Source organism: Dendropsophus ebraccatus, chromosome 1 (genome assembly GCF_027789765.1).
Source record: "Dendropsophus ebraccatus isolate aDenEbr1 chromosome 1, aDenEbr1.pat, whole genome shotgun sequence".
In the NCBI taxonomy this organism is placed as follows: domain Eukaryota; kingdom Metazoa; phylum Chordata; class Amphibia; order Anura; family Hylidae; genus Dendropsophus; species Dendropsophus ebraccatus.
Genome location: NC_091454.1, coordinates 75,258,787 through 75,271,229, shown reverse-complemented (window position 1 = coordinate 75,271,229; position 12,443 = coordinate 75,258,787). Strand labels below are relative to the sequence as shown.

The 12,443-nt window shown below is 44.6% G+C and overlaps 1 protein-coding gene across 1 annotated transcript; it reads left to right on the top strand.

The window, feature by feature from the left end:
* The first annotated feature begins 1,142 nt into the window (after positions 1 to 1,142).
* On the top strand, positions 1,143 to 12,443 carry WASHC3 (WASH complex subunit 3). Its single transcript, XM_069973491.1, has 7 exons — positions 1,143 to 1,428; positions 1,822 to 1,920; positions 2,855 to 2,920; positions 5,374 to 5,499; positions 10,133 to 10,243; positions 11,370 to 11,434; positions 11,775 to 12,443. The coding sequence occupies exons 1-7, from the start codon at positions 1,378 to 1,380 to the stop codon at positions 11,851 to 11,853; spliced, it is 597 nt and encodes a 198-aa protein (XP_069829592.1). The 5' UTR covers positions 1,143 to 1,377; the 3' UTR covers positions 11,854 to 12,443.

Below are 12,443 nucleotides of genomic sequence, written 5' to 3'. Positions count from 1 at the left end.
GAAGTGTCGGGTCCGGGGGACAAATGAGATGTCTGGCGGCGGGTTGAGGTCGGCAGGGGGGAGGGAGAAGTGGAGTGTCGGTGCAGAGGTCCGGAGGAGGAATTGGGGGGGGGGGGGCGTCAGCAGGCTGAGGTGAGGAGGGGTGAAATGGGGTGTCAGGCAGGCTGAGGTGGGGGGAGGAATGGGGTATCCGGAAGCAGGCTGAGGTCCGAGGACGAATGCTGGAGGGGAGAAAACTATTGCTGCCGCTCTGCTCCCTCTCAGATACGGGGGGGGGTCGCTCCCTGCAGTCACCGGTCCCCAGCCCCTGCCTGTCATTGGAGATCCGGACGCTTTCCTGATGTGCATCAGGAAAGTGTCTGTTGTTCCTGCGCTCCTATAGACTTCAATGGAAGCGGCCGTGCCGGGTTTCCGGATGAAAATAGGTCAGGATCTAAAAAATCCTGAGCTATTTTCTGGAACGGATACTTTTCCGGAAAAATCCTGAAGGATGTACCCCTATTGGTCCGGAAAGCCGTCCGGATTTCCTGATAAGAAATCCGGGCAGATTTTCTGGACATGTGAAGGGGGCCTGACTGGAGAAGCAGGTTAATATGCTCCTCCAAACAGAGCATTGCTGAAAGTTTACAGACCCTGGTTCCCTGTATCAGATGTCTTAGCTGCTGAGTCTTTTAATGCCAGGAGGTTTTTGTTTTTTTTTCTTCAGTTTAGTCCCAGGAAAGAAGCCCCATATAACATCAGGGACCCCTGTCTTCTTAATAGGTGTCTTTAGAGCTTGCCCAAAACAAGTATTAGATCAATTGATTTTACGGTTTCGTTGTCCTCCGGCCAGTGGGAGTTGGATGTTAGGAGGAAAATGAAGCATAATTTAGGCTATTATGTTGTGAGAACATGAACAGTATAATCACCCGGATCGCAGCGCCCTGTACCACAGTCCTGCGGCCGCTTCCTGGTCTGAGACGTGACGTCTCCAGGCAGCTCAGCCAATCAGCAGCCGAGGCGGGACGTGTAACGGCGCACTACATGTTCCAGTATACAAGGCTGCAAAAGAAATACGGCTTCTTAGAGAGAACTCTTTCTAGTCTAAAAGCAGCTAGGTGTAACTGCCCTCCCTGCCACAGTAACGACCTGCAGTAAAGTGCTGCCACATACTGTCGTAACTGCCCAGTGATCTCCAACTCCTAATCTGTCATGTGATGGCATGCTGGGAGCTGTAGTTTCGCAGCAGCTGAGGAGTCACAACTAGCAGAGCTCAGCGATAGTCGGCCCGGTGTCTGCGGACTCCCCCCTCCAGCCATGTGACTGGTCACATGATCCGTACAGCATCCTGTCACCTGACTGGCCAGGAAGTGCTGCTGGCTGGGAGTAGTTACTGTGATGGATGAGGATGGGCTGCCTATAGTTGGATCTGGCATAGACCTCACCAAGGTGGGTAGTGATACCACATAGCAGGGTGGGAGTCCTGGGGCACCACTGCTGCATTGTTCCCTGTTATCACCCAGGGGACTGCCTGCACAGCACATGTATCTGTCTCTGATTTCTATGAATCCCATTTGGATGCATATAACAGCTGAGGAAATGTCTGTGAGTGTGCTGTGTATGAGCAGATCCTGTGTCAGCAGGACTAGAGCTTTATGGGTGCAAGCAAGGAAGGTTTCCATGCACTGACTGCTAGCAGAGGTCTTAGAAATTGTAAGGAAATGAAACACAAGTCATATTAGAATGGGGCACAGTGGCTGACATGCTTTATATACACACTACCAGAAACCTCTAGTTGTTGGCTTAGTGCTAATGTAACAGTGTATATCTTTCTATATTCAGGTGCCAGCCATCCAACAGAAGAGAACCGTCGCTTTCCTGAACCAGTTTGTGGTGCACACAGTTCAGTTTCTTAATCGCTTCTCAACAGTTTGTGAAGAGGTTTGTCATGTTCCTACTGATGTCTAGGGCCCAGTAAAGTGTCGTTTGTAAAAACTTTTGACAGAAGTCAGAAGTTTTGATCAGTCCGTGTCTAAGTGTTCAGACCCATACCGATCGGGTAAGTGCAATCTTCTCCCGGCTCTGTGTCACATGATATCAGTCGCGCTCCATAGACTTACATAGGCAATCAGTCATAGCGTAACTGATCAAGTGATACAGAGCGGGGAGAGGGACCAATCAAAACTTTTGACATGTCTCTATGGCATTAAAAGTTTTAACAAACGACAGTGACACTTTAACTAGTTTGCTTAGATGTGATTTCTATGAAAAACACACTCCATAGACTTCTATTGGCTTATCCATGCCACAGTCCGCACTAGGACATTTCCTATCTTTGACAACAAACCGCAGATCAGTGAAAAAGCAGAATGTGTGAATAGCATGGGCAATAAGTTGATCCGTGATTGCGGATTCACAATCACCCACAACTTTGCGGACGTGTGAATAAGGCCTTACGCTAAGCATAGTTCTTAATAAGATAGGCGGTATGCAGAACAAAAATTTAGAGCCAGTGAGACAGTTTAGAGCCAGTCGTAATACTTTGTAGGCAATTTTTATTTTTAGACCTGCCTGAAACCTTCACAAAGTACTGTATATACCCATATTAGCTAATGTCCCTTAAATCTGGCATGGGACACTCTCTATTACATGTAGGTTTCCCCACATCCAGCTACTGTACCTGGTCCCAGAGATGGAAACTACATCTTTTAGACATGTAAGAATATCATATGAAGTTGGCAATACCCCTTTAATTAAAAACTAAACTACAACGTGCTACATGTATATTGTATGAACATAAAATTTAATCCACGATTTTTTACAATGGTGTGCGACATAACCCCTGTCATCTGTTCTATTATTGCTTTTGTTTTAGAAACTGTCTGCCCTTTCACTTCGGATTCAACAAATTGAAACAACACTCAATATTCTAGATGCAAAGGTTAGACTGCATATTTAAATTTATATATATGTATATATAATGGATCATTCTTGGTTCTGATGCCTACATAGGGTTTATTTGCATACCCAGCACTGCATTACAACAATTTTTTTTCTGCATTTCAGGGTAATGTGTTACCTTTTTTTTTTTTTACTGATTAGAATTTGTTCTTTTATTCTAATCTGTCTTTATTTTCTGTCTGTAATTTTTTTATTTCACATTTTGTACATTGTTATAGGGGCTGCCATCTTGCCTGAACTGTTTTAAACAGTATTTAATGACATGCTTTACAACGAGACTCGTAGACATAGACGTCAATAGACAGAGTCTGTCCCTTTGAGATGAATGTAAAACGTTACTGAGTGTTCCCTGTGACCTTTGAAGAGGTCATTCCACAGGGAGCTGCTATTGTCACCTCTATCTACTGGTGTCAGATGATGCTGTCTGAATGGCCTCAAAGACCGGGCCAATTGTCACTTTTGCATTTTCGTTTTTCCTCCTCGCCTTCTAAGACCCATAACTCTTTTATTTTTCCACCTACAGGGCCATGTGAGGTCTTGTTTTTATCAGGAACAGGTGTAGTTTGTATTGGCATCTTTCAGTCTGCCATAAAATGAATGCCGGGACCCCCAAAATATCATTTATGGAGTGAATTTGGGTCAAAAAATGCGATTCCCCAAATTTTGGGGGGCTTCCATGTTTACATTATGCGTTTTACGATAAAACTGGCATTTTTTCTTCTATAGGTCATTCTGAACACAGCGATATGCATTTTACATGCTAACAACTTACTATTTTTATTAGCAGTAAAACATTCTTTTGCAAATATATGGCATATTTAAAATGGCCCTATTGTAACTCCCATAGCGCATTTATTTTTTCACCTACGGGGTCGTATAAGGTGTCATTTTTTGCGTCATGATCTCTAGTTTTTATTAGTAAAAATTTTTTCTAGATAAAACATATTAATCGCTTTTTATTAATTTTTTTAAACAGAAAATGTCATTTAAAAAAAGCAGTCTCTGCTTTTTTTTTTACCGCTTTTTGTTCACGCCGTTCACCATGCGGGAATAGTATTGTTTTATTTTAATAGATCAGACGATTACGCACACTACGGTATATTATATGTTAATTAACTTTATTAATTTTTATGTGTTTTATGTATGAAATGGGAACTATCACTTACAGTTCATACATTGGATCAGTAACACTGATCCCTGCTATGCCATAGCATAGCAGGGATCAGTGTTATCTGTGATCTTCTGATAGAGCCTGCCTGTGGCAGACTCTACCGGAAGATCAGACTACGCGGAGGTAAACAGCCGCCGGGGTCCTGATCGCTAAGTGACCGGAGATGCTCCAGTCACTTATACTTAAAGGGTTAAGGGGTTAATGGCGGGCGATCGCGGCTGCCCACCATTGAGGGTGAGGGCATGGCTGCAGATAGCAGCCGGTCCTCACCGGCTATGGAGTGAGCTCAGCTCGTGAGCCTGCTCCATAGCCTGGGACCCCGGCAGGGCATACATTTTACGCCCTCCTGCGTTAAGGCACAGGCGGTGGGGGCGTAATTGTACGCCCATGGTCGTTAAGGGGTTAAAGCATGTTAGTACACCTTAAGTGCATTATCATTGGAATGGCATTAATCATGAGTGCATTACCAAGTGAGTATAGTTACAGGACTTAGTTTGTTCCCACTACTGGGAGTTGCACGATAGTGAATCTACAGTTATTTATTTCTTTTTATGTATACCCTTTTATGTATGTAAATCACATATATGACTATTGTTAAGGCAGCATCCTTCACAAGCTGCAATACCCAGTACTATCATTTGCTATGGGTTTACATACTCGCAGAGGATTTTAAAGCCCTTTCCCACTTAACCCAGATCTCCTCGGCTAATACATTACCTAACCACGCTCCTGCTTACTTCTCAGGCTCCCTGGTGTCCCGCTCAGCCGATCAGTGCGCTGTCCCGTTGCAGTCACTGATTGACTGAGTCAGATACCAGGGAGCCGGGAGCCTGAGAAGCAAGCAAGAGCTTGGGTAGGTAAGAGATTAGCCGGGCAGATCTAAGTTAATTGGAAAGGGGGCTTTAAAATCGCTGCGAATATGTAAACCTGTAGATTTTGCTGCAGAACTTGCAGAGTGAAATCCGTTGCAAACCGGTATGTGTGAAGGTACCCTTCAAATAAAATAAGTATGACAACCAAGGCTGTTATCTGACAGTCTGAGCCATAGGCAGAATATGTGTTCCTGTAAACTGATTTGCATTCTTGTGAAAGATTTTTGTGGGGTTTGCATGGAAAATGGGCATATTATAAAACATTATCATAAAAAGTGTACATTATGCACCTATTATTTAGTCAGTCCCTACTGTACCAGTATGGCTTCTCTGGGATGGTCCTCCACTTTCTGTACACTGTTAATATCATTGTGTTTTGTTTTATTTCAGCTTTCTTCAATTCCTGGATTAGAAGACGTTAAAGTGGAAGCTAATTTGTCCACCAATAACATTACTAATGGCCATTTGCCACCCCAGCCTGTTCCAGAATCTACTCCAGCTGCACCTCATTCAGAAGTAAGTGGATATCCTACCATTTATACAATGTAATAATGGCTATGGGTCATATGGACTAAAAATATAATCTCGATTATTTGAACTGTACATAGGTACTGCAATGTCAGGTAAAATAAATGTAAATGCTGCTAAGGCATATGGCATTGTGTACCTGTGTGCCCCAGTTTTGATAAATGTCCCTCCTGGTTACATAGTTATATAGTATGGTTGAAAAAAAGACACATGTCCATCATGTTCAGCCAAGGAGGGAATGGATAGAGGGAAGGGGGATATACAAGGAGGGGATGGGTACAGGCAAGGGGGACGGATGATGGGTAGGTTCTATACATATGCATTAATGTTATTTTGGTCTAAGAACTTGTCTATGGGTGCCTTTACACAGAGAGATTTATTTGAAAGATTTTTGAAGCCAAAGCCAGCAATGTATTTGAAAAGAGGAGAAATCTCAGACTTTCCTTTATTACCTGTTCTCTATTTATAGTCTGTTCCTGGCTTTGGCTTGAAAAATCTGTCAGATAAATCTCTGTGTGTTAACGTACCATTAGCCTGTTTTGAAGCCCTCCACAGTTTTTGCTGTGACCAGATCCTGGAGTAGACTGTTCCACAAATTCACTGTTCTCATGGTAAAGAAGGCTTGTAGCCTCCGGAGACTGAATCTTTCTTTCTCCAGGAGGCGGCAGTGCCCCCTTGTCCTTTGAGGGGGTTTTACTTGGAACATCTTTTCCCCTTATATCTTGTAGGTGCCTCTTATATATTTAAATAAATTAATCAATCATATCTCCCCTTAAAAAGATCTTTTGAAATATCAGGTATCGCTGTACCCCCTCTCCCTCCCTTGTGTCAGGAGAATAGTAAGCTCCGGAGGTTCTATGTTCGAAATGTTTTAAAGTCAGCTCAGTTCTCAAAGAGGATACAACCAGTCCATACAAATTCAAAAATGACAGGTGTGCGGCAGGGTTTGGAATGCGGCGGCAACGTCAGGTCAGGTGTAAGGCAGTTCAGGCATGCGGTGGCGGCATTGGGTCAGGTGTGCGGAGGACGTGGGGGCCATGGACCAGGCGGTGCCAGTTTCGGAGGTCCACAAGGGAATTAGGGAGTCCCTTTGTGGCGGCAAGGGGTGGCTTTATTTTCGTGGGCGTCTTACTTTGGAGGGGGGGGGCTGATTTAGAGTGGGGGTGCCTTACTTTAGGTTAGAGGGTGGAGTAGGTGGGGTGTCTTACCCCAGCTGCAAACACTGGGGGACATACTCCAGCTGTTATCCTTGATGGCATTTCATCCCAGGACTCCAACACTACAAAGCAACATGCGGTTCAGGGAAGAAACAGAGTGCTGCACCTCACACCTATGGCTGATACTAGTGCCGCCTGGCTAAATAAAAAACACATCAGAATTTTGTGTATGAATTGATCAAGCCATACTGCCCCATGTACCTCGTGCCGGTATCTGATACACATGGGTCCCTACACTAAGTCCACACCGTGCCAGTCAGTGGCCACCAACCCCGCAGGCGTGCACAGCCAGGGGACGGGGGCCATGGGACGGCCCTGCGACCCTCATGCCACAGGACCAGACCCAAAAACACCACACCAGAACCCGGCCAGCACCGCCGGCGGAGAAGGTCGCCCCCAAGCAGCACAAGTCTGGATAAGGTATTGCGCTCACCATAGCTGCAGCAAACAGAATGGGAAAAAACAGGAGGGATTAAAACCATGTGCACTCAGGTGTCTCCTGCTAATTGCGGTCATGTGGGTCTCACCAGGAGGAGTGCAATACACGGAGAAAAGAGAGAAACAAAATGCGGTTCAGGGAAGAAACAGAGTGCTGCACCTCACACCTATGGCTGATACTAGTGCCGCCTGGCTAAATAAAAAACACATCAGAATTTTGTGTATGAATTGATCAAGCCATACTGCCCCATGTACCTCGTGCCGGTATCTGATACACATGGGTCCCTACACTAAGTCCACACCGTGCCAGTCAGTGGCCACCAACCCCGCAGGCGTGCACAGCCAGGGGACGGGGGCCATGGGACGGCCCTGCGACCCCCATGCCACAGGACCAGACCCAAAAACACCACACCAGAACCCGGCCAGCACCGCCGGCGGAGAAGGTCGCCCCCAAGCAGCACAAGTCTGGATAAGGTATTGCGCTCACCATAGCTGCAGCAAACAGAATGGGAAAAAACAGGAGGGATTAAAACCATGTGCACTCAGGTGTCTCCTGCTAATTGCGGTCATGTGGGTCTCACCAGGAGGAGTGCAATACACGGAGAAAAGAGAGAAACAAAATGCGGTTCAGGGAAGAAACAGAGTGCTGCACCTCACACCTATGGCTGATACTAGTGCCGCCTGGCTAAATAAAAAACACATCAGAATTTTGTGTATGAATTGATCAAGCCATACTGCCCCATGTACCTCGTGCCGGTATCTGATACACATGGGTCCCTACACTAAGTCCACACCGTGCCAGTCAGTGGCCACCAACCCCGCAGGCGTGCACAGCCAGGGGACGGGGGCCATGGGACGGCCCTGCGACCCCCATGCCACAGGACCAGACCCAAAAACACCACACCAGAACCCGGAGAAGTCAGGTCAGGTCAGGTGTAAGGCAGTTCAGGCATGCGGTGGCGGCATTGGGTCAGGTGTGCGGAGGACGTGGGGGCCATGGACCAGGCGGTGCCAGTTTCGGAGGTCCACAAGGGAATTAGGGAGTCCCTTTGTGGCGGCAAGGGGTGGCTTTATTTTCGTGGGCGTCTTACTTTGGAGGGGGGGGGCTGATTTAGAGTGGGGGTGCCTTACTTTTGGGGGGGATGCCTTACTTTAGGTTAGAGGGTGGAGTAGGTGGGGTGTCTTACCCCAGCTGCAAACACTGGGGGACATACTCCAGCTGTTATCCTTGATGGCATTTCATCCCAGGACTCCAACACTACAAAGCAACATGGCTAACCACAACATGCCTAACCTCTGTGCCCCCCAAAGCATGGCTAACCTCCTGTGCCCCCCACAACATGCCTAACCTCTGTGCCCCCCAAAGCATGGCTAACCTCCTGTGCCCCCCACAACATGGCTAACCTCTGTGCCACCCACAACACAGCTATCAGCTCCTGGTCTCTTCCATGTCATGCTAACCTTACTTGCTGCACTTTCTAGTGGGCTCAGATGTTAACTCCTCCTACATGGAGGAGGGCTAAATCAATGTGGATGCATAACCCCACCCACCTGATGACTCGCTGTTCCCTCACTGGCAGGAACAGGAAACAAACAGGGAATGTGACATCACAGGAAATAAAGAACACAGGAAAAGTGGTCATGTGACTGAGCCTGGGAACACAATAAGCGCTCTAAATAAAGAATGAAAGTGTATATAGAACATACAACACCCACAGAATTCAAGGCAAAGTTAGTTTTTTGAGAAATCCTAGCCAGCCCCTTTAAATTCAGCAAACCCATCCTGGGGGGAAAGAAGAGTTGAAGATCTCTTGTGTCTGGGTGCTGCTGTCTGCACTACAGCTAAAAGGTGTCACAGTGTGCCCTTCTTTTGAGAGGCCAGAGTGGTGGGTGGTAGTAAAACAGTTTGTGTAGTTTGGCAATGTGTTTCTCAGAGTACTTATCATAGACCTACAAAACGCCATCCCAGGTATATGAATTACAGCTGACAGATTCCCTTTAAACATGCATTCAGCTCTGCAGTAAATGAGAAGTGCTCTTCTGTCCCTCACATTGAGATTTGACTTTCGATCACAGCCACTTCTGTCTGCAGATGTTTTGCAGGTCTTTGCATACTGAGAGGTAATCAAGACGTAAACCATAGACCTGGACACATCCAACAACACAGCATTCAGATGCCCCTACCAGACATAAGAAAAACAACAAAAGTAGTAAAGTTTATCAACAGGGATCAGGGCCGTATTAACAGCTGCTGCTGCCCTAGGCACTACACCTGAAGACGCCCCATCTTTATTCCCCATCACAGTGATATCTGATCAGTCTTATGGTGCGTTTACACAGACAGATTTATCTGACAGATCTTTGAAGCCCAAACCAGGAACAGACTATAAACAGGGATCAGGTCATAAAGGGAAGACTGGGATCTATCCTCTTTTCAAATCTATTCCTGGCTTTGGCTTCCAAAATCTGTCAGATAAATCTGTCTGTGTAAACGCAGCATTAGGCTGCGTTCACACATTTACTGTACGTCAACACAGGCAGAAGATACCAGTCACTCATGCGGTACCAATAGGTGTATGGTCAACAATCCTGGTAACAGCACATGACTAGTGGGGAAGAAATGGGAGCCTGGTTTCTGCCACATGCATTCCCCAAACACCCCCCTACCACCTTGAAAATACACCAGATTTACTGGCAAGTCTGAAGGGGAGGTGGAAGAGTAAAAAAATAAAATAAAAAAAAAGTTTTTTTTCTTCTGTGTGTCAGAGAAAAATGGGATAGTTACTAGTGATGGCAGGTCAAGAAGGCTATGGCTATGTAAAAGTAGGGGTGTTTTAGTTAGTGTGTCCAACCCATATATTTGTATGCATTTCCCCATGTTTTATCTCTTTGCTTTCTTCTAAGTCAGTCACATATATTTAGACACCTGCTGACATTTCTGCTGCTGTTTTTCTTATGTTATACAGCAGAATTCAATAAATGATAACGCCTTAATAAAGGAGGAAGTACCGGCTGAAAATATTCCCACTGTGGCAAAGGATCCAAGATATGCCAGATACTTAAAGATGGTCCAAGTGGTAAGTTCTTTTGTTTGGTAACGTTTGTGAATTTATCGGCTATGTTCACACACTGTAAAAAATGGCTGCATTTTTGATATAATGAACTCCATTGAAGTCAATGGGAAATTAGCGGGCAGTACACACACAATTTAGGATAACGTCCGTAATTGATTATGAACATCCAGATAATGGGCATGCTCACTATGAACGACCGTTCACACATGTTCACATATTATTTTCCCTAAAATTGATGGCCATATTTAGCTTTTATTTGACTTTGTGTAAACCTAGCCATAAACGTATTTCAGCATTAATACAAGTCTGTGCCAGATTGTCATATGAGTGGCGTGCCTTTGTGATAATGTATAATTAAAGGGTTATTCTCATTGAAATAAACTTTTGAGATGTCACCCAGATGGCTGGGTAAAGCATGCAGCAGTACACTTAAAAGGGCTGTCTAGGAAGCAGAAGACAGCTAAAGCCTTTTGCTCCCCGGGGCTCACTTTCCGCGATTCCACGTCTCTGACGTAAGCTCTCTGAGATGGGGGAAGGGGGCGGCGCACTATGAAACTAAGCCTGCACATCATGTCAAATAGATGCACAGTGTCACAGATTATTGCCTAACCCAGCTATACATAATGGTCAGATGTGGTCTCAGCACTGAAAAATTGACATTTTATATAGAGTACCCCTTTAATGGGACTTATAAGTGGTAAATGACTGCAACACTTTAAGCCACGTTCACACAACGCAAATTTTCATTAAACAACAGCTGTTGTTGATGGTTTGCAACAACGGCTGTTAATGAAGTGGCCGATCACATTGGAGTCTATGGAATTTTGGCCAGAGTGTGTACATACTGTATACACTCCAAATGGGATTCCATGCGGCTGCACAAAAAAACAAGGATAAGTTGCTATTTCTGGATTCCCTGTTGGAAAGTGGGGGTCTTGGAGATCGGATCTTCACTGATCACACATTGATGGTCTATCCTAAGCTTAGCCTGTCAAAGGATATTCCTGGAAAACTCCCTTTAACTTGGGCTTGGACTAATTCTGTTTCCACTTTTGTTGTTTTGCTGTATTATGATACCCATGACTAGTGCTCTAATGATCTATATGTGATATTGAACCCTATCTTATAGGGGGTCCCTGTAATGGCTATCAGAAATAAAATGGTTTCCGAAGGACTAAACCCTGATCTTTTAGAGTGAGTATTAGTTTTAGCTTTCCTTGATGACCGTTGTTATGATTTCTCCTGAAGTGATCACTATTTTATTATTACTGTATTCATATGCACCATCTTTATCTACCTTTTGTGGACTATAAACTTTTTCCTAAGCCTCATGATATGAAGTTATGTCACATCTCTGGCATCAGCATGTTGTTGTCACTATGTTTTCTGTGACATTTTTAGGAAATGTAATCATTAAGAGCATCTCCCACGCAACGATACATATGCAACAGATTTTCTTTTTCAGACATTTCTGCAGCAAGGATTTTATAGTATGACCACAAGAAAGTAATCCGTATTTTCTGTTCCTCTTTAGGACACCCAATGCCCCAGTCCCAGATGGAGACATTGCGGCTGAAGACAGCTCTGACAGTGAATCCTCATTCAGCGACTGAAGAAACTGTTATATTTTTGGCTGGAATGTACACTAACATGGACTTTATACGTTTATATATGAACCTAGTAACCATTATGTAAGGGTAATCCAGGGAATGTATACAAAGGACTAAACTATGAAAAAATTCTTTGTAGGCAAGAGTTATTACTTATTTGTATAGCATATGACTTTTATTCATCTCAGATATAGAAATATCCAGCACCCAGGCCTTTGCATCTGTGCATGTCTAATGTTGTTCAGATTTAATATTGAAGAAACAAAATAGTGTTAGACTGGGTTCACACCAGCCAGAGACAGAAGTATTTTTCCCTTTGTTTTATAGCTGCAGTTCCCAGCCCAACCACAGGTCTAAAAAACTAAATTGACAGCTGTCTGTTTTGTTTTGTTATTGTTCTTTTTTACTGTCTTTCATGGTTACTGCATACCTGTGAGTTTGCCAAGGGGGAAACCATTCTGAAAAGTAACTTTAGATTATGGCAAGCAAAAAAAATTTTCCTGACCTAATTATCCGCTTGTATTCTTGGACTGTGTAGTATTTTGTACCAAACACAAATGAACTAATAAAAGTTAATGAGTGGAATGTTCTGA

Bases quoted from the DNA above. Each gene is read 5' to 3' on its own strand.
- WASHC3 (XM_069973491.1), top strand. From the start codon at position 1,378: ATGGATGAGGATGGGCTGCCTATAGTTGGATCTGGCATAGACCTCACC. The intron at 1,429-1,821 runs GTGGGTAGTGAT...TTCTATATTCAG, and splicing joins CTGGCATAGACCTCACCAAG to GTGCCAGCCATCCAACAGAA. The intron at 10,244-11,369 runs GTAAGTTCTTTT...CCTATCTTATAG, and splicing joins ACTTAAAGATGGTCCAAGTG to GGGGTCCCTGTAATGGCTAT.